The 26,078-nt window shown below is 49.0% G+C and overlaps 2 protein-coding genes across 10 annotated transcripts in view; one reads left to right on the top strand and one right to left on the bottom strand.

Annotated features, from left to right (window-relative positions):
• LOC308656534 (type III endosome membrane protein TEMP) overlaps positions 1–26,078 on the top strand; it is a 66,494-nt gene that overhangs the window by 18,427 nt on the left and 21,989 nt on the right. The gene's annotated exons all lie outside the window — the stretch shown is intronic.
• Positions 5,807–25,517, bottom strand: TIE1 (tyrosine kinase with immunoglobulin like and EGF like domains 1). 4 transcript variants are annotated; one of them, XM_081307717.1, is made up of 23 exons: positions 25,341–25,516; positions 21,991–22,308; positions 21,808–21,918; positions 20,466–20,621; positions 20,175–20,306; positions 19,893–20,033; positions 19,570–19,698; positions 18,582–18,727; positions 18,187–18,331; positions 15,551–15,709; positions 15,246–15,383; positions 14,755–15,051; positions 14,000–14,290; positions 13,508–13,698; positions 10,663–10,873; positions 10,414–10,524; positions 10,036–10,226; positions 9,051–9,164; positions 8,865–8,935; positions 7,756–7,796; positions 7,580–7,676; positions 7,398–7,497; positions 5,807–6,247 (listed from the first exon to the last, which is right to left on the bottom strand). In XM_081307717.1, the coding sequence occupies exons 1-23, from the start codon at positions 25,396–25,398 to the stop codon at positions 6,176–6,178; spliced, it is 3,420 nt and encodes a 1,139-aa protein (XP_081163843.1). In that variant the 5' UTR covers positions 25,399–25,516; the 3' UTR covers positions 5,807–6,175. The 4 variants fall into 4 exon arrangements, with proteins under 4 accessions (XP_081163843.1, XP_081163845.1, XP_081163844.1 ...); XM_081307719.1 differs by having other exon boundaries at positions 14,755–14,796; positions 25,341–25,515; XM_081307718.1 differs by lacking the exon at positions 15,246–15,383 and having other exon boundaries at positions 25,341–25,517.

A 26,078-nucleotide genomic window follows, 5' to 3' on the forward strand; every position in this document is an offset into this window, starting at 1 on the left:
CAAATATTTTCTCTCGTTTTGTGGTTGTCTCTCCTCCTCCTCCTCCTCCTTCTCCTCCTCCTCCTCCTTCTCCTTCTTTGTGCTGGGGATGGAACCCAGGGGCATTTAACCACTGAGCCACATTCTCAGCCCTTTTGTTTTTCTTTGTATTTTATTTAAAGACGGGGTCTCACCAACTTGCTTAGGGCCTTGCTAAGTTGCTGAGGCTAGCTTTGAACTCTTGATCTTCCTGCCTCAGCCTCCGGAGCCACCACTGGGATTACAGGCATGTGCCATTGCACCTGGCTTCTTTTCATCTTTATATATATATATATGGTTAGTTAGTTAGTTGTAGTTGGATACAATACCTTTACATTATTTATTTATTTTTAGTTGAGGATCAAACCCAGTGCCTTGAACATGCTAGGCAAGTGCCCTACTGCTGAGCCACACCCCCAGCCCTCTTTTCACCTTCTTGATAGTGTCCTTTAATACACAGACATTTTCAGTTTTGATGAAATGTAATTTATTTATTTTTAATTTCATTACTTGTATATTTACTGTCCTACCTAAGAATCCATTGCCAAATCTAAAGTCATTTGATGTAAACCTATGCTTTTTTTCTAAGGGTTTTATAATTTTGTATTTAATACTTAGACCTTTGATCCATTTTGAGCAAATTTTTATATATAGTCCAACTTTACTCTTTTCCGTGTGGACATCTAGTTGTCCCAGTATCATTTGTTGAAGAGAATGTTGTTTATTTATTGAATGGCTTTGTCAATTGACAACAGACACATGGGTTTAATTCTGGACTTTCATTTCTGTTCCATTTCTAGTATCATCCTGTCTTGATTATTTTTGAAGGGGGTACTGGGGATTGAACTCAGGGGCACTCGACCACTGAGCCACATCCCCAGCCCTACTTTGTATTTTGTTTAGAGACAGGCTCTCACTGAATTGCTTTGCACCTTGCTTTTCCTGAGGCTGGCTTGGAACTCACAATTCTCCTGCCTCAGCCTCCCAAGCGGCTGGGATTACAGGTATGTGCACCCCTGCGCCCAGCCTGTCTTAATTTTTTTGTTGCTTTGTAATATGTTTTGAAATATGGAAGTGTGAGCCTCCCGACGTTTTTTTTTTTTTTTTTCTTTCAGTATTTGGGATTGAACTAAGGGGTAGTCTACCAGGGAACTATGTTCCCAGCCCTTTTATTTTAAGATTTTTGTTAAATTTTCCAGGCTGGCCTCAAACTTGTGATCCTTCTGCCTCAGCCTCCTGAGTCAGTGTGATTACAGGTGTGCACCATTGTGCCCTGCTCTTCCAACTTTTTCAAGATTGTTTTGACTATTCTCATCCTTTGCAATTTCATATGGATTTTGGAATCAGTTTGTCACTTTCTATAAAGAAGCCATCTGTGGGGCTGGGGATGTGGCTCAAGCGGTAGCGCGCTCGCCTGGCATGCGTGCGGCCCGGGTTCGATCCTCAGCACCACATACAAACAAAGATGTTGTGTCCGCCAATAACTAAAAAAAAAAAAAAAAAAAAAAGAAAAATTCTCTCTCTCTCTCAAAAAAAAAATTAAAAAAAGAAGCCATTTGATATTGTGATAGAGATTGTGTTGAATATATGGATCAATTTGGAAAACGTAATCATGTTCCAATCTGTGAACATGAGATACTTTGCTATGTATTTAGATTGTTTTTTCCTGCAGTGGATGTTGAACTCAGGGCCTCACACATGCTAGGTAAGTGTTCTAGCACTAAGCTGCAGCCCCAGTATAGAGCTCCTGTAATTTCTTGATTATTAATTCAATTTCTTTTCTTGCTGTGACTAAAAAACACCACCACAACAATTGTAGAGGAGGAAAAGTTTATTTGGGGCTCATGGTTTCAGAGGTCTCAGTCCACAGACCTCTCTATGTTCCTTGGGGCTGGAGGTGAGGTAGAATACCATGATGGAAGTGTATCGTGGAAGGAAGTAGCTTATATGATGATCAGGCAGCAGAGAGAGAGACTCCCAAAATATATACCCCAAAGGCATGGCACCAATGCCCATCTCCTCCAACCACACCCTACCTGCCTTCAGCTTCTGCTCAGTTAAGCCCATCAGGAATCAATTCACTGATTGAGTTAAGGCTTTCATGATCCAATCATCTCTCCTCTAAACCTTGCATTGTCTCGCACATGAGCTTTTGGGAGACACCTCACATCCAAACCATAACGCTTTCTTTCTTTCGTTTTTTTTTTTTTTTTTTTATTCAGTATAATGGATTGAACCTGGGGCACTCTGCCACTTTACCAGCACTTTTTAAAAATTTTTGAGAGAGTCTTACTAAATATCTGGGGATGGCCTCAAACTTGCAATCCTCCTGCCTCAGCATCCTGAGTTAAATTCAATTTCTTTACTTGCTATAAGTTTATTAGATTGTCTATCCTTCTTGACTCAGTTTTGGTGGTTTTTAATCTTCCTAGGAATTCATCTATTTCATCTAAGGTATCTAATTTATAAACATGTTTCTCACCTTTTCTCTTTTCCCCCATATAATCCATTCTCTACAGGGTAGCCAAGTGATGTTTTAAAAAAATGTAAACCTGATTGTGACTACCTGCTTTCATACCTGCTCTTCTATGGCTGTTCTTTGCTTCTAGAGTAAAAGCCTATATCATTTTTTAAAATTATTGTTTAAAAATTTTATTGGTACATTATAATTATACATAATAGTGGGATTCATTATGCCATATTTGTATATGCACATAACAAAATCGGTCCCCTTCCCCAGTACCTCCCATTTTCTGCCTTCCTCCCTCCCCCATTGCTTGATCTACACTTCAAAACGTATTATTGATATTTTAATTATATATACATATGTATATGTGTATATATATACATACACATACATGCATATGATTCATTGTGGTGTATTCATAGTGGACATGGTATAACTTGATAGATTTAATTCCCCAGCACTTCCTGTGCCCTTCCCTCCTCCCTCCCTCTCAATCCCCTGTTACTGAGTATTACTTCTCATTAGAAATGAAAATACTATTCAGCTATGCTTAAAATTTCCTTCTTTAAAAAGTAATTATTTTTTTTGGTCATACTGGGAATTGAACCACATTCTACCACTGAGTTACATCAGTTATATCCCCTGCCCTTTTTATTTTAAGACAAGGTCTTGCTAAATTGCCCAAACTGGCCTCTCACTTGTGATCCTCCTGCCTCAGCCTCCTGAGCAGGTGGGATTACAGGGGTGTGCCACTGAGCCTGGTTTTCCTCAGTTATTGAGAATAGTTGCAATTATTAAGGATAGTTGCAAATGCCAGGCTACTTTCTGCTCTGAACCAAAATATTGGTACTCCGTGTGCATTATGAGGGGAACTGTGGAGCAATGCTTGCTTCTGCACATCCTCACCAACATCTAGTGTTAGCAGACTTTACAATTGGATTTGAAATAACTCCAAATGGGCTTAATTTGTATGTCTCTGATTATTCATAAGGTCTTTTTATGGGTTTATTCATGAGCAGATCTTTTCATATGTTTTTCTTTTTTATATTTAAAAATTTTTAGTTTTGATTTCTTTGATTGCTAAGTTTCTTAAACATTCTTCCCATTTATTTGTCAAATGTTATTACCACTCTAAGAATTACCTATTATCTCTGGGGTTGTCACTCTTTTTATAAGTGATTAATTTTTTTTTGTTTTATTTATTTACTTGTATTGGTTCTTTTTAGTCATACATGACAGTAGAATCCATTTTGACATATTATAAAAGCATGGAATATATCTTGTTCTAATTCAGTCCCCAGTACCTCCACTCCCCCTCCCTTCCCCCCATTCCCTTCTTTCTCCCCACTGCTCTACTGATCTTTCTGCCATTTAAGACCTATATCTGGGCTGGGGATGTGGCTCAAGCGGTAGCGCGCTCGCCTGGCATGCGTGCGGCCCAGCTTCAATCCTCAGCACCACATACAAACAAAGACGTTGTGTCCGCCGAAAACTAAAATAAATAAATAAATAAATAAACATTAAAAAAAAATAAGACCTATATCCTTTTTTTTTTTTTAATTTTTAATATTTATTTATTTTTTTAATTCTCGGCGGCGGACACAACATCTTTGTTGGTATGTGGTGCTGAGGATCAAACCCGGGCCGCACGCATGCCAGGCCAGCGCGCTACCGCTTGAGCCACATCCCCAGCCCAAGACCTTAATGGTGCCTCTCAGGCCCAGCATGGGCTGGTCTCTGTCACCTCTCTAGGTGCTTGACCCTCAGAGTTGTGTTTTCCCTTTGTTCCAGCCACATGCAACTATTTGCTGCTCCTGAACACAGCATATGTCATAGATGCCTAAGTTTCCTATGCCAGAATCTCTTCCTCTGGGAATGTCTACTTCCTCTCTGAAGTGCAGATTAAAATGTCACTTTCTATGGAAAAGCTTTCTTGACTCCAACTCCTGTTTCAGTGTTGCCCAGGTCCCCTTCCTCTCTTACAGCATATGACACTGTATTTTAATGTTTGTTTACATATCTGCCACCCACAGGGGCATCCTTGTTTTTTTCCATATCAGTCCCCATCTGGGACAACTTTCAGTGCCCATACCCTGGATCACATCCCTGCAGTGAATGCAGATCTGAAATGAAGTTACATTCTAGTGAATCCCATCTCCCCCCATCCTATATAACTTCTCATTACTCCAATTAATTTCTTCCTGAATTCATCCCCATACTCCAGCCATTCAAGTCTGTTTGACTGCAGTTCTGATACCCCCCAACTTCCTGCATTGTATATAATGTGATCAACTGACATTTATTGAGCTCTTACATGATATCTGACCCAGGGTTGTGGAAGACAAGCCTGTGAGATCTCATTTGACACTAACACAACAAAGTGCTCTAATTAACCCCATTTTTTTCACTGGAGAAAACAGAAACTCAGAGAGGTGAAGTGACTTGACCAAGGCCACACAGATAGTAAGTGGTATAGAAGGAATTGGACACAGGTCTGTGTGAATCTGGGATCTGTGCTCAGCATGTGCTTTACTGAGCTACATTCCCAGTCCCAGGATCTGTGTTCTTAACCACAATGCCTCACTGTGCTATGCCTTCTTTGATTTCATTTGGTTCACTGGAAAAAAAAATGTATGAAGTATGACCAGTGTTATTTCCTAAGGACTGATGGGAGGGAAATCTGAGGTTGACTTTCAAAGCATAAGCAAGCCAGAGGCCCCACGGCATGGGGTAGAGTGAGACTAACTTTCAGAAGTGAGAGCAAGAGCCCAGTCAAGGAACACTGCCCAGAACACTGAGACCCAGAAAAAGGTGAAGGAATCCAACTCTGGCTGGCTCAAATTGGGGGTGGCCTCTGTCTTCCTCCTTTTACACCCACCAGCTGGGCAGTAAGGGAAAGGCTGTCTGGAGGGATAAGGAAAAGGATAGGAGCAGGAGGAACTTGAGACAGGCCAGAATCTGGGGTTGAGTGTCAGTTTGAGCTGAGGCTGGGCTCCAGCCAATCCTGGCACGGACTGTGCATGGTCAGAGTGAAGAATCCTAGGCTGACCGCTACCCAGAGATACTGGGAGACATGTTTGTGAGGAGGCTGGAGAGCAGGGAGGAGACCAGGGGAAGATAGATTTGTGTTTAGGACAGAGGTAGGGATTAAAGGTGTCAAATGGGTCTTCCAAAATGTCTCCCAGCATGGAGAGGCAATCTCTACAGGGCCTTGGGCCTCAGGCAGTACATGTAGGATGGTGCTCCTTTTCCTGGAAGTCCAGTTTCCCTCTCCCAACTCCTGCCCTGGGATGGACTAAGTAGTAAAAGGTACACATTGGATGGCGTTTCTCAGAGCATTTATTTATTCTGAGTACAAGGCAGGGGGTGGGGAGCAGATGAATGGGGAATGCATGTGGCTTGGCAGAGGAGCTGGAATAGGGGCTTGAGAGTGGGGAGCAGTAGAATGGGGAGCACATATGTGAAGCAGCTGAAGAAAAGGAAGGATGTGAAAGGTAGCCATTAAGAGCTGCAAAGGATGGGGCTCCATTCTCCTAGGCCACCCCCTCCATGGATTCCCTCTTTCCCCTCTTAAGTTAAAAAAAAAATTCATTGGGGAGGCTCAGGTGAGAGGCTAGAAGGGTCAGAAGTGCAGGTTGGTGAGCAGAGTTTGCTCTGGCCAGCAGAGCCAGGTTCTGGTGTGTCGGCGGCTCAGGCCTCCTCAGCTGTGGCGTCAATGCCCGCGTAAGTGAAATTCTCAAACAGCGACATGTTCACGTAGGCCTGGATGGGCAAAATAAGCTTTAGTGGAGGCCAGAGATGGTGGCACATCTGTCCTCCTGTGTAGTTGGGGCATTTAAACAGACACTGATTTGTGCCGACGCTCCATTACGCCCCCATGGCCAAGGTTGGTCTTCACCGGCCCAGAGCAGTAAGAGCATAAGACCACCGCTGGGGGTCTCAGGTGAGAGGCAGACACAAAGGAGAACTTTTTCTTCTTTTTGTTTTGCTTTTCCTTGTCTTTATGGATGCATTATAATTATGCATAATGGCAGGATTCATTGTTACATATTCATTCATGCACATGATATAACAATATAATTTGGCCAGTATTATTGCCCACTATTCCCCTTTCCCCCTCCCCCTCTTTCTTCCCTGATCTGTTTCCTCTACTTTACTGGTCTTTTCTTGATTTTCTTAAGGTCCTAGGAGCTCTTTTTTTCATGTATTCATTAGATGAATTGCTCATTCATTTATTAATTCATTTGCTTATTCACCTATTCTTAAGGCTATTATTGAGTCCCCATTTATATGGTTATTTCATATTCAATCCTTCTTAAGATAATTAAGTAATCACAAATTCATATAAACAACTATTTTAAAGTTTACTTATTTTAATATATTTCTTCATTATATTTATTTGATAATTCATTTATTCATTTATTCATTTATAGAGTCAATTATTGAATTGTGCATGCATGTAATTATCGTATCATCCACCCACTAATTCCTCTTATTTAAGCCTTTCCTGTACCATTCATTCACCCATCCAGCTTGGGTTAGTGGACCATTCATGCATTCTGCTCTGGCTCTGCCAGGTGAGGACAGGTAGTCTCATCAGCCTGGACTGATGGCCTCCGCAGTGGAGGACAGGCAAGCAGTCTGGGACCAGGGACTGCGGGGAGGACTTTGCTGTTGTGGCTGAACAACAGCAATCCTGGAAGTGTGTGGAATGACCTTGTGTCTAATCCAGCAAGGGCCACAAAGGGAGTCTGCATGCTGGGGCCCCGGGATGATGATAGTTCTGGCTGAGGGAGTTTGGGTGGCCAGGGGTGGTGGGATAGGGGACATAGTGGCTGTGCTCTCTGGCATCTAGGAGAGAGCACTCCTGTGAGCCTGGGGAGCCCCAGCTCCATCACCTCACTCTCCTCACCTTCCTGGCCTCCAGCATGCGGCCCAGCTGCAGAGCGATCTGGGCAAAGGGCGGGCGTTCATGTGGACGGTCCCGCCAGCACTGGCGCATCAGCTCGTACCTGCGGGTGGGGCATTTTGAGGAAAGGGGTTAGGGCCGGCTGGGGTGATGGGGCCACAGAGCTCAAGGGTGAGGTGACTCACACTTCATCATCACAGTTTCGAGGCTGCTCCATGCGGTAGCCCTGAGGCAGCTTCTCATAGAGCTCCGCACAGGTCATGCCGCAGTAGGGTGTGCCTCCTGCAGGAGGAGACGGGGCTCCCTCAGACCAGGGACCCCTCATAAAGGGGTGCTCTGGGGAACAGCGGTGGGTACTCACCAAGGCTCACTATCTCCCAGAGGAGGACCCCAAAGGACCAACTGAAATGAGAAGGATGTACTTAGTTGCCTTCTAGGCCCTGGCACCCCGTAGTCTACCTATTCACGATGCGTGGCCTCTCCCAGACCTGAATGTGTCTGCTCTACAAGTGTCTGGCTTGGCCCGCTGATCTCTCTGCTTCACTGAAGCTCCTTCATACCTCTAACCCTTGGTTCAACATAATTATAGCTAAGATTTTTATTGAATACTGACTACAGTCCAGGCACTGATATATATTAACTCTCACACCAGCCCTAAGATATGGGCCTATTATTATCCCCCATTTTACAGAGGAGGACACTGAGGCCCTGAGAGCTTGCCCAATGTCACACAGCTAATAAGTGGCAAAGCAGGAATTCAAACACAGGCAGTCTAGCTCCAAAGTCCTTGTACTTAACTGCATCTCACACTGCAATAACCTCCATGTAGGTATGTATCAGACCATCTGGGGGAGGGAATCTAGGGAGTCTTATGGTAGAGCAGGAAGTAAGCATATAGTGGACAGAGGGGTGGTCAGCAAGCAGGCAGGCCAGGCCAAAGGGCTCAGGGCCAAAGCAGAACAACTCAGAAGACAGGGCTGAAACATTGGGTAGGTCAGGTTCAGACTGAGATGGACGATCCTGGAGAGAGGGTGAAGAGTGCCAAGATGGCTATCTGAGGATGAGGAGTACAGAGAAGGAGTTGTGAGGATTGTGTGATGGTTAGCCATGCCCCTGCCTTCCTGACAGGAAGGTGAGAGCACGTCCCCAACGCCTGCCTTAGAGATTATCCATACCATTCCCCAATCTCTCCAAGGCATTGCCCATCTGATACACAAATAAAATTTTCAGCTACCCTTACCCAAGTCCTACCCCTAAAATACCTTCCAAGACAAAACTTCCTTCTAGCTAGTCCCCTACCTTCCCATTCAGGTGATGGGCACTGCCAAATGCTCAAGACACGCCAGTTTCACACCCAGCAGTACCCAAGTCATGCCTTGGATTATCAGATGTTGCTGAGGTGTGTCTAGGTTATGCCTGCCTGATCTTTGGGCATCAAGGCCTCCTGCCCCTTCCCACCCTCACACTCACACGTCACTCTTGGTGGTATAGACACTGTAGTTCAGAGACTCGATGGCCATCCAGCGCACAGGGAGACGCCCCTGGGAGAGAATGGGTTTGAGGGTTTGGGTGTGGAGGAAGGGCCTGTCTGGAGGCTTTGGGGGACCAGGCCCAGCCAGGCACAGACCCTGCAGGGGAGGGTTGACTGAGACTCACCATTGTCTTCTTCACATACACTTCTTCCCCCCGAGAAAGGCCAAAGTCTGCGATTTTGGAAGCAAGGTTCTCTCCAACCAGCACGTTTCGGGCTGCCAAGTCCCTGTGGATGAACTGCAGGCAAGGCCAGAAGTCAGGGGGAGTGGGAGGAGGGCGACTGGGTTAGCAGGGCCAGGGAGGGGCACCCTCAGGCTTTCAGGAGCCCCTTCCTCTTCTTCCCACCCACATAGGCCTCAACCTTGTGTCAGCCAATGTCTGTCTGAGAGAAATCAGTGCTGGCTCTGCTCCTCTCCTTCCTGAGACCTGGGCCTTGGCCAAGTTCTGGCTCATCCCTCTTCCTGAGACAGCGGTGGCCACATTGCGTCTTCCCTTCTTCCCATGCTCCCCATCCTCTTTCTCCCACTCTCTCCTCATTGGTGAAAGACCCTAAGCAACCCTCCCCGCTGAGTTCCAGTGTCTCCCCTTGGTCCTCCACCTTCCTCAGAGACTTCTCTTCATCACCCCCCTCCCCCTGTGTTGGCCCCTGCTCCTCTGTTTTCAAGATTCTCAAACTTGACCACCTGTAAAATGCCTTCCCTCAGTCCCATGTCCCCCTCCAGAGGCTTGCTGCTCCCTCCTCCCTTTCAGGCAGGGTTTTCTCAGATTTGGCTCAGGCCCCCCCCCCCCTTCACCGTTGCTGGTAGATCTACTCACTCACTCACCGCTAGTCACCATGTTGGGGTGCCAGCTCTCTCCTGAGTGCTGGACTGGCCTCTACAAGTGCCCACCCCACACTTGCCCCAGGATTTCCCTCAGACACTCCAATCGCAGCACCTTCTCCAGACTCGCCTGAGCTTCTACTCATCATTACTTGGGTTAGGCACCCTGGGCCATGTCCTTCCCTCTCACTGTCCCTCAGTTCCCACACCCAATTAAAGCCTGCTGATCTTATCTCCTGAGGTTGGCCCGCGGCCCCTCCTCAGTCACCCACTGTGCTCACACAGACCTGCTTCTCACTCAGGTACTGCATCCCATTGGCAGCGTCACTGGCAAAACGCAGCAGCTGCCGGGAGCTGAGGGTGGAGGCTGTTCCATGTTCTCGGGCAAAAGCTGGGTCAGTCTCTAGCACCCGACTCTTCCGCAGAAAATCTAGCAGGTTCCCATAGGGGGCATATTCAATGGCGATATACAAGTAACCTGGGAGTTGAGGAGATACAGGGGGATGATTTAGATGCAGCCCACCTAGAGTGAGAGCAGGTACCCCAGGGTAAGAGCTTACAGCATGCAGGAAATGTGATGAAGGTGACCTGCAGCTCCCAGCAAGCCACTGATATGGTAGGGGCAGTGGCCAATGATGGGGGTGGGAGAAGGACAGGGGCCTCACCTCGGTTCTCACAGGCCCCCAGGAGGTTGATGATGTTGGGGTGATGCCCCAGTTTGCACAGGACCTCCAGTTCTCCAGCAAAGTCACGATGGTCATTTTCAGAGGCATACTCTGTAAAGAATCCAGTGTCACCCTTGCCAGAAATAACTAGAGAAAGGGCATGGACTGGTGAGGGCTGGGGTCAATGCTGGAGGGGTCTAGGTGAGGCTTGGGGTCTATGAAACAAGATAGAGGGCCAGGGCTGAGGACCTTTTAGCATCTTGATGGCTGCATTCATCTTGAGCCCATCCTTCTTGATCATGGCCCGGATGACTTGGCCGAAGTTCCCCTCTCCAATGAGGTCCTCAAAGGTGATGTCCTCCCACTCCAGCACTGGGTAATTCAGGGGTTCCGGCTGTGGTTTTGGCCGCCGAGTTAGTGTCAAGGTCCCTGAGCTGAACTGCAGGATGGTTTCCTCACCCTTCACAGGATGGAACAAATGAGCAGGCAGTCCACGCAAGAGACACGGGGAGGGGGCAGAAGGAGGCGCAAATATCATGCAAAGAGGTCAGTGGTTAGAAAAACGGACAAAGAGCCAGACAGAGGGCCCCCGAGTGGTCAGGCAGGGACACACTTACAGACAGAGGACGTATACTGAGACAGAATCATAGGTGACAGAGCCACAGGGGGGTCACTGGGTGGACTGATGTCCAAGAAGAGAAATGCAGAAGCTATAGCATGCAGGTTTAGTAGGGTTAGTGTGGGGCTGTGGAAGGCAGAACAGGGCTTGTGGGTAATTTTCTAAATGCTATGATGTGAGTCAATGGAAAGATGATTTTCACATTTAAAACAGAAAAGAATTGGGATGAGCTGTGATGGGAAGCAGGGGGCTTCCTGTTATTGTGCTAATCCCACAACTAGGCTTTTTTTTTTTTTTTTTTTTTTTTTTTTTTTGCCAGAGTGCTCTGGAGAGGAATCCAGCCTTAGGTATATTTACTGAGCACCAACTACATGCAAAGCCCTGAAATACTGAGAGTCAATGGAGGGGTTTTCTTTTCCATAGTAGCAGAAGAAGAGAGACGACTCCTGTCCACCCACTTGGTGTCTAGCCATAGCTCTAGAACCAGGCCAGCACCCAAAGATACTAAGACCCTAAAAAAGAGGAATGTTCACTTCCCTCTATTGAGTAGGAGGTTCACCTGGACAGGATTGATGGCAGGAAAAAGGAGTAGCTAGCTGTACAGGATCAAGGGAACTGCCAATATCAGACCTGGAAACAGGATTAAGATAGATCTTGTGGAGCCTGGGGTTGTGGCTCAGCAGTAGTGTTCACCTAGCATGTTCGAGGCCCTGGGTTCGATTCTCAGCACCACATAAAAATAAATAAAATAAAAGTATTGTGTCTAACTACAACTAAAAAAAAAATAAATATTTTTAAAAAAAGACAGACCTTGGGCTGGGTTTGGTGGTGCATACCTGTAATCCCAGTGGCTCAGGAGGCCAAGGCAGGATGATTGCAAGTTCAAAGCCAACCTCAATAATTTAGCGAGGTCCTAAGAAACTCAGTAAGATACTGTCTCTAAATAAAATATTAAAAGGGCTGGGGATGCGGTTTAGTGGTTAAGTGCCCCTGGGTTCAATCCCTAGTACCAAATAAACAAACAATGGGATGGGGGTTCCTAAGTAAGCTGAAGCCTAGCTTCATGGGCGGGGACTGAGGACATGGGTCACATGGATTTACATGAAGCATGAATAGTTGCAGGCTTATACCAGAATGCATGCATCCATGCAGAGGTTCAGAGGCACACGAGGGCCTGGAGCTACACAGGCACAGGGATACACGTGCATCAGGAACACTTATATACATGGGAGGACTCATAGAGGATGCATACTTGGACACAGCACATGAATTATATCTGTGGGCAGACACAGGTAGCAGGGACACATCTTGATATGCATTATGATAATATGAACGCTAAAGGCTGCTTTCTGTGCCACCTTCTCTCTGCATCTGTGCCCAACACCCTCCCTCACTAGGCAGTGATGGCTGGCTGTGTGCCCTGACCTCAGAGGGAGAGCCCAGACAAAGACACCAATTGAATCCCTGGATGGAATTTTTTAAAGGCATAGTAGACACTAGACTTGGACATTGGACTTTCTATTACAAGAGTCAGCCCTTGAGAGATAAAAAGGGTTTGTGTGCTTTTTGTTGTTTTGTTTTAAATACTAAAGCTTGGCTCTAGTTATCAAGTGCTCAGGCCTGGAGGGCCAAGGGCCCTCAAATCCTAAGTGACAACAGTGGGGAGAGTCTCAGAAAAAACATGACTGGTGGGATGGGCAGATGTGACAAAATGAGGTGATGCCAGGTCCCTGAAGAGGAGCTAGCACCCCTCCCCCATCCCATCTAAATGTTAACTCTGAGGCCAGAGGGATGTAGAATACAGGAGGACTGAGAATCCAGGCAGGTTTGCAGGGAAGCCTGGAAGAGTGGAGGTGACTACTTCTCTTCTCAAGGGGTGCGGGTGAGGTTGCAGGCCAGACTCAATTCTAGAGGGGTTGAGCCACAGAACATGCTGCCCTCTGCAGGGTACAGGCAAAGCAAGAATTCGAAAGGATGGAGGCTGAGAAGAGGAGCTCACAGCCTGAGTGGCCTGTTGGCAAGAAGCCACAGTAGTGCTGAGGACATCAGTCACAGATGTGTGCAGATGGAGGCTGGCTCCCAAGTCGGGAGGGCCTGCAAGGACAAAGGCTAATATGGACTCCAGGTACCAAGAGCAATCCCAGGAAGAAGGCAAAGATTGGGCAAGATAATCTCAAACTGACCCCATTCAAGCCTGGAATTGGCCCTGGTGAAATATGGACAAAACTGAATTCTTTTGAACTAGGAATACTAAATATTTCCCTCTAGTAGAATTGGGCTCATGAGCTGAATTCAGTTCTAGAGAAATAGAAAAGGATTATATTTTGTACCCTTAAGTGTGGTTCAATGTAGTCTTATACTTGTGACATAAACACATGTACACGCACACGGTGTATAAGTACTTGTGTTTATGCAGACAGAGATGCATGCACACTGGGGACAGCGCTTGTGCACCTGGGGGTGTGGTTCACTGACCGATCCTGACTGGTAGGTGAAGGTGCGCCTCCGACGCACACAGCTCCTGCGGATGCACACCAGGGCTAAGAGGGCAGCCAGGGTGGTGAGGCAGGTGGCAGAGATGGAGCCCACCACAGCCAGGACCAGCTGCTGATCCAGGCCCTCTTCAGCTGCCCGGCTCTCTTGGACTGGGCCTTGGCTCTGTAGCCCTGGACACAATGAAGGACAGATGATGGGGACTCCCAGGTCAAGGAACCCAGAGGTCACCATAGAGTTCCACAGAGGAAAAGTCTGAAGATCTCAGTAATAGGATACGGGGAGGTACTGTGGGGCCAGGGGTGTCACAGGACAAGTGTGATTACCCAAGTACTAGGATCATGAAATGGGCAAGGTGGGGGCTTGTGTCACTTGTTGGGAGGGCCCCAACTCCAAGGTAGCTAGTGAGATGGATGGAGTGCATGCTGAGACCAGCCCCAGGGCCCAGGTGTCCTGTGGGCTCTTCCCTCTCACCGTTGCCTAGAGTGGCCTCTTCTACCATGTTGCTCCAGTCACCAAGACCTTGAACGCTGGCCCGCACACGAAAGAGGTAGCGCGTGCTGGCATTGAGGCCACGGACGATGGTATTTGTCTCCTCAGGTCTGTCCACGTCCATCCACAGTGGGTCTCCTGAACCCCCAGCCACCTGCACCTCCACAATGTACTTGGATATAGGCCCAGATGGAGCTTCTGGCCGCTGCCACGTTAGCTGGATCTCAGAGTCTGAGAGGGCCTGGGCATGGAGATGTCGGGGGGCTGGAGGCCCTGGGGGGAGAGGGGGAACAGGAAGGCAGGGCTCAGACAGGACCAGACCATATGGTCATGGGTCAGTTACATAAGTTACTGTGGACTCCAGAATGAGAGCCACTCTGCCACCTGCCCCCTCTCCCAGTTGGATTCCTCTCCATCCTAAGGCCACATTCACCCACAAGCTTCTGCTAACCCTCTTTTTTCCATGTAGTCCAAGTCTTCCCTATGTCCCCCATACCTTATGGTTCTCCAAGTTTCATGTCCTCCAATGACCCTTATTTTCCACACGAACCATGAACTCCTCTGTCCACATACTCATGGTGACCTTTGTTCTGGTAGCCTCTACCTTCCCCATGTCCCTGGTTCCCGAATGTGTCCCGTGCTATCTCTATGTCCTCTTCTGTGTCTCTTGTGTCTCACGTATCCCCACGTGCCCTGTACTCTCTTCATCCCCCACTCATCACCCATTCCAGGCATACCACTGAGAGGCAGCAGCACGTGTGCAGGGGGCGATGCAGGACCTAGGAGGGTGCAGTGATAGAGCCGCACATTCAGCTGGTAGTGGGTGCCAGGCGTGAGTCCAGTCAGGAGGGCAGTGCGGGCCTGGGGGGATGAGACATTCTCCCGCCGCTCCTGTCCCCGTGCCCCGTCCCATAGGCGCAGCAGGAAACCATCACCCACCAGCGGCCCAGGCACCGAGGGTAAGGACCAGCTCACTCGAAGCCGGTCAGGGCCTTCCACATGCCAGCCCTCCAGCCATGGCTGCAACAAGGGCTCTGGGGCCAAAGGTCAGGGGTCAGAACTGTCCAATGGGTCTTCAGGGCTGGGTGGGACAATGATCCCTAGTGAACAGGTAAGAACCTCCAATGGGAAAGTCAGGGGCCCCTGGATGGATAAAATATGACAACCTGAATGGACAGGTCAGTAATCCTAGGGGCAGGGCAGGAAGGGATGACTCTTGGCCTCTCACCAGGACAGTCTGTGGTCATGAGGGTGGTAGGTCCCCAGGTCCCCTCTCCCCCTTCCCCTGGACGGCTCAGCTGCACACGGACACTGTATCTTGTCTTCGGCTTCAGATTCATTAATGTCACATTCTCACTGGGGTCCACTGAGGGTGGGTATGGCACACATATCATTTAATGCCAACCATTCCTGAATCCACCTGCTCCCTTCATTCCCCCCTATTATACAATCTTCCTTCCCTTTCCATTCTCACCTCATCCCCTCACTATTACCCAACACCCCTGTCCTTCCCCCAGCTCTCTCCCCACTCACCCACAATGGTGGACCAGCGCATGGTGCTGTCCTGGGGCCGGTAGTACAGGCGGACAGAGGAGATGGGTCCATCCCCAGAATACGAGACCAATGGGGAGATCACAAGCTGGCGGCTCTGCTTGGCCAGGAGCCGAGGTGCAGTCAGGGGCACTGGGGGCACTGCCAGGAGACTAGGGGTAAGGCACTGCCCATAGGGCCTATCCTGTCCTCAGAAAAAGGGGAACACTGTGCTTTGCATCTTTATTTGGATCTGGGGACCCTCTGGACTGGGTGCAAGTAGACCAAGTTCAATAGAAGATCAGAGTGGCCAGGGCCCAAGTGGACACAGTTCTGGTCCTTGGGTGGCTTAAGATACAAGGATTCAATGACAAGGACATTGGTATCTCAAAAGATGTGAAGCAAGGGAATGACATGGTCAGCTGGGCTGGGGAAGAGCACCTTGTCCTGAAGTGTAATGTAGACACAAGGGGCTGGAACACAAGGCGAAGGCGGGGAGACAGCCTGGGTGTCGTCTCTTCTCTGCCCCTCCCCTCATTGTTCACTATTCTCTCTCTTTTCACCACTCTCTTAATTAAAGCAAGGTGCCAGTGAGAAGTCCCTGCTCCACCCTTGATGCTTCATATGCATGACCTTTAATTCTCACAACTACCTTTCAGATGGAGCTCATTACCCCTGAGTCATGAATGAAGAAACTGGGGCTCAGACATTGAATAACTTGCCTAAAGACTCACAGATAGGAGGAGAGGGTTCAAACTAAATGTGTCTGACCAGGTCACTTCAAGTCAATGGATTCTACCCTGAAATTGCTTTTATGTTCTTGCCCAGCTTCCTTACTCTGTGGTCACTGCCCCTATTCTGGCCTCAGCTTTTCTCTCCAGTTTATTGCATTATATGCCTTAAGAGGTTCCCCTGCTTCTTCCACATATTTACTAGATGTGACTTGGAAGAGAGGGAGGGAAAGAGGGAGGAGGGAAGGAAAGGAAGGAAGACTGCTCAGGGAAGATGCAGGGTTGTGAGCTGAAGGAGCATCCGACAGCAACGAGCACATCAGCAGGAGATGCAGGTTTGTGAGGAGAAGAGGTCCAGCTTGGATACTGAGGAGCCCCTGCTGGTGTCTGCAGCTTATACAGAGGATCAGACACGCAGGCTGGATATAAAACAGGCCCTTGAATCATACACCAGTTAACTTTCACACCAATTTCAGAACCAGACCTCACAGAAGATGCCTCACTTCATGGAGGTCCTACCAATAAGTTTGGGGCCAGAAGGATCTGACTACAGATCACATGAGGGCATTACCAGACAAGGGTTGACACTTTTGGGACTAGATGTCATTTTAAAAGTATCAATTGTCAACATATACTGAACACATACTCTGTATGAACTGCTTAAAGCATCATCTAGTTTAATCTTTTTTTAAAAAAGATCTTTATTTTATTTATTTATTCTTATGTGGTGCTGAGGATCGAACCCAGTGCCTCATGCATGTGAGGCAAGTGCTCAACCACTGAGCTACAACCCCGGCCCCTAGTTTAATCTTTGTAACAACCCTATCGGGTGTGTGCTAATGTCCTCATTTCACACGCAGACAAACTAAGAGAGGTTAAGTTACTTGCTTAAGGTAATGGGACTAGGAATGTTTTAAATTATTTATTTTATTTAGTACTGGGGATTGAACCTAGGAGCACTCTACCACTGAGCTATATCCCTAGCCTCTATTATTATTATTATTATTATTATTATTATTATTATTATTATTATTATTTTTGAGACAGTGTCTCACTAAGTTGCCCAGGCTGGCCTTGAACTTATGATCCTCTTGCCTCAACTTCTCTAGTAGCTGTGATTACAAATGTGAGCCACTGTAACCAGCAGAACTTGGCACTTACATAGAGAGGATTTGAACCCAGGGTTCTGGGTCTGAAGACTTGGGAAGACTGAGAAGAGAAAGGCTGAAGGTGGAGCCTTGTGGAGGAGGGGGTGATGAGAGGACATGGTGAGGAACCTGGAAGCAGAGTGTGACAGTGAAAAAGAAGAAGGTGAGAGAGAGCTCATGTAGAGGAGGAGGTCAGAGGGAAAGTGGTGGGGTCTGGGGGTGGCAGGGCCCAGGAGTGTGACCTGCCCATGATATGGTGCTGAGAAGGTACAGGGATACCTAATTTGGGGAGGGGGCCTCTTCTCTGAGCACTCCTGAATGCTGGGAGTTAGCCCCTTGTTCACCTGGCAGACTTCTATGCAGATCACCCTTGAGTTCCATAGATCCTGTGCTCCCCAGTCCCAGCACCGAGTGCCTATGCAGGGAGACTCAGACACAGGGAGCAGTGTCCTAGAGGCAGAGTCAAAGGCACAGGGTGTGTGGGGGTGGGGGTGGGGAGGCATGGCTAAGCAGGAGGTAGGGAGAGATTGGAGGGCATCCCCCATTTCTGGGGTGTGGAATGTCCTTTCCAGATGGGACCAAGCTGTGCTCCAGCCTTGACACTGCCCAGCCCAGACCTTTGGCTGACCACAAACCCTCTTTGCCGGATGCTGGCCTGACAGATTGGATGCCCTTGCCCTTTCTGCTGGGATCCCCAGTCTGAGCATTAGGTAGATATCTGCCCACTGTCCATCCTCCATGGTCCTAAGACATTACTGACCTTTGACATTGACCTTAAAGCGCCGGCTGTCTTGACCACCAGATGTGTACACACGACACTCCCAGAACCCACTGTCCCCAAGGGCCAAGTGGGGTACCTCGAACTCAGCTGTGGTTCTATCTGGCTCCACAATGGCTTTGGTGGACTAAGATAGACAAAGAGAGGGGACAGACCACAGAGATTGTGCACCTATGAGGCATATATGCAAATATGTTTGGACTATTGATGGGAGAGGGGCCCAGCAGCAGCCCCTCACCAATCAGCCTGACCCTATTAGAGCCATGCCCAGGCTAGTGGGTAGAGTTTGCAGAAAGTTCTGAGGGGATGGGGTTCTGAGGAATCAACTAGGAAAGTGGAAGGACAGGGGACAAAGGGTTAGGGTCACTGGGACTGACCAGGAGTACAGTGCCATCTGGTTTGCGAAGCTCCATGCTGCCCCTTACTGGGAAGGGGTTCCCTGAGGCTGCACAGTTGATCCGGGGCATCGTCTCTAAGTTGAACTCCAGTTCTGAGGCCACATTGAGGATCTGGGGGATCTGGTCTGGGGAGAGAGAAGACTAGTGCTGGGACTCCCATGGGGCAAACATGTGACCATAATCACGAAAGTGCCCCTTGTCCCTTGCTCTGCATCTCAGTAGAGACACCACCATCTCACTCAAATTTGAAGGCCAGCAAAGTCCTATATGACTCCTCCAGGGTCCTCGTGCCCCATATCTGATTAGCCACAGGGTCTACCTCCTCCTCCCCCTCTCTACAGCACTCTTCCTCATTCCTCCATTATCCATGGACAGGCCCCTCACTATCCTCACAGCCAGCACACTGTTTGGGCCTCATTGGTTTCTGGTCCCCAACCACAGACTCCTTGGAGTTTCCAGCTTCCGCACTCTATACAGCAGTGAGAGGTCCTTTCTGAAAAGAGTCCGACTGCCTCAGGCCCCTTCAACAAGTCTCCCTTACCCCTATCATACCAAGTGCAAACCTTTGACCTGATATTCAGAGGCCCCATGACTTGACCCCTTTGGACATTCTCCCTGCCCCTTACCTCATTGTCCTGATATCCAAGCCTGAGTTCCAACCCTCAGGCTTTCTCCACACTCCTTCCCTGTCATCTCTCCTCTGTCCTCCCTATCTAATCTCAGATCTCACCTCTTCCCAGAAGCCTTCCCGAACTTTCTCTCTCTCTCATGCTGGCCAGGAGCCTCCTGTGGGCTCCAGTGCCCTCTGGGCTGTCACCCTTCAATTTATGGGCGGTTGAATGGTGAGAACTCCTGCCAGACTATGCGGTCCCTTGGGTTGTTAGCAGAGAAAGGAAGGGCAAGGCTCCTCTGTGCAGACATGTTCAGTGGGGGCTGACTGGTCTTGACGAGTCTCTAATGCTCATACCTGACTTCTCACAGTGGACTCCATGCCACCCAGAGGGGCAGACACAGCCGCTGAACCGGTCACATGTGCCACCATTCTGACACTGGCACTGGAGGCGGCAGTCAGCCCCAAAATGACCAGGGGCACAGGCTGGGAACAAAGCAAGTATAGTTAGGAGGCTTGGTTGGGGGCCATGAGGGCACAGATGGGGCATGTGTTGTACAACAGGCTGAATGTAGAGGGGGCACAGGTCAGGGGACTGTAGAGGGCTTGGTGTGTAAGTCAGGGTCGGAGTGAAGGGTCCAGGCCAAGCCTGTGGCTGTGGAGGGTAGGTTAGTTCATACCTTCCTGGCACTGGCTTCCTTTCCATCCAGATCCACAAGAACAGCCATAGGGGTCTGGGAGGCAGAAAGTGAGACCCCGGCAGCCTGATGTGCTTGGGCACTGCTCCTGGCAGCTCTGTCCAAAACGGCCCTCTCTGCAGGCTAGAAAGAAGATATGTGGTATATGGGTCTCTGTTGGGTGCAGAGTCCAGGACTGAATCAGTACCCTCACCCTCCAGGTTCTGAGTCTTACTCCAGTCAGGTATCCTCTCTTGTCTGGGTCTTAGCGCCCCTCCTCCTTACCCTGCTCACAGCGGGTACCAGTGAATCCAGGGGGACAAACACATTCGCCGTCATGGTCGTGGCAGACACCTCCATGTAGGCAGCCTGGGCATTCCTTGGCACAGCCTGGCCCCCAGCGGCCAGCCTCACAGCCTGGAGGAAAGTGTCTTCAGTAACTAACCTTCACTCACCTACCCATGGCCACTGAGGACTGGGGAAGCTTCAGGGACTTTGGGAATCTCTAGGACCTACGGGAAGTATAGAGCTTTCAGGCTCCCACAACACCCATAACCCCTGCCCTTTGCTCCTGACCCCGCACAATGAGCCGAAAGAAGGCACTGCCCAGGGGGCTGGCTTCAAGGTAGGTAGCACTGTAGATGCCGCTTGATGGTGGCTGCACATTTGAAAGCTGCACTGAGAACCGTCCATCCCGGGCCTCCTGCCGGTCCAAGATATTGAAGTAGGATCCTGGGGGCGACATGAAGGGATCAGGGGTCTCAACACCGTCATATATGGGCTAGTGTCATCTCCCTTTGCCCAGGTCACATCACTGTGCCCTAGCACCAACCACCCAGTAAATCACTAAGTCCGGTTCAGTCCATCTCCTCCTCATCTGTGAAGTTTCCTATGCAGGTTCTCTGCCTCCAGCCTGGCTCTTCCCACCATCCTCCACTTCATTTAGCAGCCAGTGAGATTCTTCTACAACAGATTCTTCACCAGTTTGTTTTCATCAGTTTGGCTCCTGCTGAGCCCTCTAGCTCTAAACCTCCCCACTCCCTGCCCTGCCCTGCCAGACTCTGAACATTCCTGAATTGTTTGTTTCCCTTCTGGAAACATCTGGTATTTCAGAAGGTCCAGCCTTTGCTCTTGTCAGTCCAGCCTCCTGGAATGCTCTCCCTTCATCTTTGTCTGGCTCCTGCTTCTTCCCACTTCTTTTGGGTACACTTTCCATCTACTTTGGGTCTCACTCTTGCCTCTCAGCATAGAGACTCTATACTCTATGTCTATAAGTCTCCCTGCCTCCTCCTGCATCTCCTGTCAGTTCAGATGGCCTGGAGCTCAGGGTACAGAACCCTGGGCCCAGGAAGGATCCCAGAGATGCAAGAGTCATTCAAAGGATTGTGTATCTGAGGGCTGAGGCAGGAATCTTTGGAGCCATATAGGAAAACAGTGTTTTCCTATGGGGTAGCCAAAAGACAGAAAGGATCAGGATGGAGGGCAGACCTGGGGCTGAGATTCACAGGTGTGCCCGGATGGCTCTTGTGTACATTTGGGCTGGACAAGACTTTGACAAAGGCTGGACTTTCTTGGTCCTGTGTTGGACACATTGTTCCCAGTTCTCTTCTTCCAGTTGGGGACAGCTGCTCTTTCCAGGTGACACACCTGCCAGTTCCCAGTTAAGGATGAATACTTAACATAGTGCTTAAAGGGTAGCTGGCCACTGGCTCCTGGTCCTCTGAGTATAGTAAGAGGGGGCCCAGAGCTAGAATGGAGATGAATTCAAGTATGTTCAGGTCAAGGAGTAGCCCTGAAGGGTGGCCACGGGGACAACAGGTGTATCTGGATGATGGGGCCCAAACTGAGAATTCTGAGGATGGAGGTGCTGGGGCATCAGAATTGTGGGTCCATCTGCCCAACCAAATGCCCCTCTCACCATTGCTCTTCCAGATCACATCAGTCTGCTTCTCCTTGTGCACACGTGCAGAAAGCACCACAGTGTCACCCTTGTTCACTGTATGTGTGACCTTGTCTGGGAACAGATGGGCTGTGGAGTGGAGGGAGGGTGGGGTCAGTGATCCAGGACAGTGCCCACCCCCCCCCCAAGGCCAGAACTCACCCCCTGGGCTGTTGTGCACATAGATGACACGAGTGCGCCGCGACCCAGCACCACCCACGCAGGAGAAGACACCCACGAGGTCTGAGGGCTTGGAGAAGCCTCGCAGCGTGACCTGGTGTGAGCCATTGCGGGCCAGGTGCAGAGGCTGTCCGGGTGGAAGGGTGCGCACGATGCGGTCGTCCTTCTCCAGCAGCAGGGGCGGGTCCCAGGCATCCGAGCCCCTCCCCGCCCCAGCCTCCCCGGAAACGCAGGTCAGGAAGAAACGCTGAGGGTCCGTGAGGCGCAGGTTGGCCAGCAGCGTCAGGTCCACAGCCGCCCCTGGGCCAGGACAGCAGTGACTCCATCATAGCCCCAGTGAACCCTTCCTTGTACCCCAGAACCCCCTATCCCAGTCCTCTTATCTTACTGTTCTACCGCACCCTCTGAAGAGGGTCCCCCTCTTCCCACCCTCTTTCCTTCCCTTTTGGGACCCGCAGAGCCTACAGGCACTTCATTTTATCAGGTACTTCCATCCCCCTCCTTTCCCCTTCCATGTGCACTGGTCCTTTGCCCTCAAGTCTCTTCATCCTAAAAGAACAAAAACAAAAACACAAACCCTTCTCTGGCTGGACATTCCCCGCCTTCTCCTGCCACATGGCTTTCCATTACAGCCCAGCTGTCAGAAGTAATGATCTCTGCTCCCTGTCTCATCTCCTCACTTTATTCTCCGTCAGGCCCCTTTCCCAGTTCCTCTCCAAAACTGGTTCATCAAGGTTGCCTCAAGTCACTTCTCTCTGCCCCCATCCAGACCAAAAGCATCTTTTAGGGCCCCCTCTCCTTGTTACCACAGAAATCATGAAATATTTGATGTGTTGGGATTTAACTTGGGTGTGTAGCAGAAATGAAGCCAGTTCTGCCTGGCTTAGAGACAGAGGGCAGGTCCAGCACGGGCCTGGGGCCTAGATGGATGCAGACACAGGTGGGTCTTGGTGTTTGCTTTCCAAATAGTTTACTGTCTGGTTGGAGAGGCAGACAGGGACATAGCTGTCAGATGCAGGGTTCTGTGAGAGGGAGCAGAGAGAGGGGCACCTAACCCAGCCTGGGGGTGGCAGGAAGGTGAGGAGGTGCTTCCTGGGAGATATAACTTGAGGACTTTCAAAGCTCAAGCAGATCACAACGGGTGAGGAGAATGGGGAGGGAGACAGGTCAGGGTGGGAAATGGGCATTCTAGATAGGGGGAAAAGCTACGGAAAGACATGGAAGGAAAACATGTTATGGTGTGGGGAATGGGGCTGTCCAAGTTTGGTGTGACAAGAGCATGAAACATGTGGTCACATGTGGGCAGAGACCAGATAGAGCCAGAGTCCAGACCAGATCCAGGAGAGCCCGCTTGCCTGCCTCAGTTCCATGATTAATTAATTTAATTAATTAATTAAATTAACTTAAATGCCACTTAGCTTATCATTTAATGTTCTTTGAAAGCTTGATATGAGTAAACAAAGCTGGCATTTACTGACCATGCACCAGGTATCAAGCACCCTTTTCCTATTTATCCTGGAAGCCTCCAGTGAAGTTGATATTCTTTCCACTTACAAAGGAGGCAATAATAATTTTTATAGAGGCTTCTTTGAGCAAGCTCCCTTTAACTATCACCTCTGAGTCAATAACTCTGGGATGGCCTTTCAGCTCAGCGCTTCATTTCCATCAGCCTTCCCAAACCTGCTCCTCTCTCCTGCTCCCTGACTCAGCATACAGCACCTGCCAGCTGAGGCAGTAACTATGGAGTCATCTCATCCTCCCACTGCCATAACAATTAATGTTTATTGGATGTCAATTATATTCAGGACACTATACCAGCCACTCTACTGATGTTCTCTCATTTTATCATCCTGACTGTCCTGGGAGGTGGGTGTTATTACCCCTGTTTTATAGGCAGGGAAAAGACTCTGAGAAGTTAAGTAACTTGCCCAAGGTCACACAATTAGTAATGAGAAAAGCTAGGTTGTTTGATTTTAAAAAACACACCATTAAGCTTTGTGCCAACTACCCCAACCAATCACAAAATTCTGCAAATTGCTTCCTAAAAGCTTCCTGACTTTATCCCAAAAACCTTTGTTCAGCCCTTATCCCTAGTGACCCGGAACATTCCAAGAAACCACATCTACCTCCCCGCCTCCTCTTTCTTTCTCTTTCTCTCTCTGTGAGATATTCCCCTCTCCATGCTGGAGATCAAAACCAGAGCCTCATGAATGCTAAGCAAGTGTTCTACCACTGAGATATCACCACTAGCCCCTTGTAACGCTCTTGCTTGTAACTTCCATGGCTTCCCATTTCCTGTAGGACAGTGTGCACGCTCCTGAGCCCCTTGCTATACACACTCTGCCTCTCTGTCTGCTTTCCCTATTAGGACCCTTTTCTCCTGTGCTATTCCATGCTTCTGAGACTTGCATTGATTCTTCTGACTGCCAACTTTCTTAGTGAAATCTTTCCTGACTCTGTTCTTGTCCATTACTCTGACTCCTCCTCAGTGCTCCCCTAGAGCTCCTCATGCCTATCTCTGATTAGCTCATCCCATGTGCTATGTTCCTCACTATACCACGAGCCACTCAAAGGCAGCTTCTATGTTCTAATCCTCCTACCAGGAGACTGAAGGACTAAGATTATTTAGAAATCCTTACCAAGTGCCAGGCTTTGTGCCAAGCAGGCTATGTACATCATCTCATTTAAACCCCATAACAGCCATAGGAGGTCAGCAATGTTGAGTCTCATTGTATAGGTCTGGAGGTTGCCAGCCTCGAAACTGATGGAATATTGTCCAGTGATTACCGGAATGAGCCCAATACACTGACTCTATAAGCATCCACTGAAAACATCAGTGAGTCTATAGGCCCTGTTGCTCCCACAGATCCTGAGATCCAACAGTCAATGGATGTTCTCCTTCCCTCCCCAGTCCCAGCATGCAGTGATTTCTAGTATCTGCCTAAGTTTTCCTGACCCTAATCTTTGCTTTCTGGCGGGTCAAAATCATGACAGTGATGATAGAGTTTCTATTTTTCCCCCAATTTTTTTTTAATGTGGCAAAATACATATAACCTAGAATTTACCATCTTAACCATTTGGGAGCATACACTTGAGTGTTATTAAATACATTTGTAATGTTGTACAAACTTTACCACTAGCCATTTCCATAACTCTTTTCATTTTGTAAATCATAAACTCTATACCCATTAAACAATAATTCCCATTCCCCTTCCCCAGCCCATGGCAGCCATTATTCTCCTGTCTATTTCTATGACATGATAGGATTTCTTTGGGGGAAAATCAGGACCTTGGGGCCTAGTAATGGGATGGGGGACTCGTGAAAGACTTACCAACGTGAGAAGCCAGGAAGAGAACAGGGAGCAGGAAAGGGGGCTCCAGCCAGACCATACTCCAGAGGCTGACCCAGGCCAGCCAGGACAAGCTGGGCCTGGGGTCAGTTGTGGGTCTGAGTACTCCGCCTGTGCCGGTCAGTAGGCCCCAGTGTTGGGGAGGAAGAGGAAATGAGGTGGCTCTGGTGGGAGGGGTGGCAGGGGAGAGGATGGGAGGACTTATCCTGCTTCTCAGTCTCTAGATCACCCAGTCTGGCCACCACAAAGCTGGGGATGGGTGTGGCCTGGAAGGCCCTGGAAGGGGGGCTATTTAGGTGGAGGTCGGGGAGGGTTATGGTAGAGAGAGACCTGGGAATGTTTGGGCTAATTTTCTATCCCTTCTCTGCCTTCAGTCCACAGTCTTGCTGGCATACAGGAGGCAGGAAATAGAGGAAGTCAGTGGCTTCCGCCTATTGAGGAGCTTTGGAGGGATGGCATTGTTCTGGGGTCTCCCCTCCTCCCAGCACACACACAAGTGTGGCCCACATGATGCCTCACACATGTGCTTCAAGATGCAGACAGTTACATGGGCTCCTAGAGAGGAGTTCTCATGTAGCACAAGGATTTTTGGGACCTGAGAATGAACACACTCAAAAGAATATGGGTTCAGGGCCACAAAGAGTCTTTGAATCTATCTTGTGTACTTGTTTTACAGATGGGAAAGCTGAGGCCTGCAGTGCTTGAAGGCATGCTGAGGTT

This window comes from Spermophilus citellus (assembly GCF_964194105.1).
Source record: "Spermophilus citellus genome assembly, chromosome: 9".
Taxonomy (NCBI): Eukaryota; Metazoa; Chordata; class Mammalia; order Rodentia; family Sciuridae; genus Spermophilus; species Spermophilus citellus.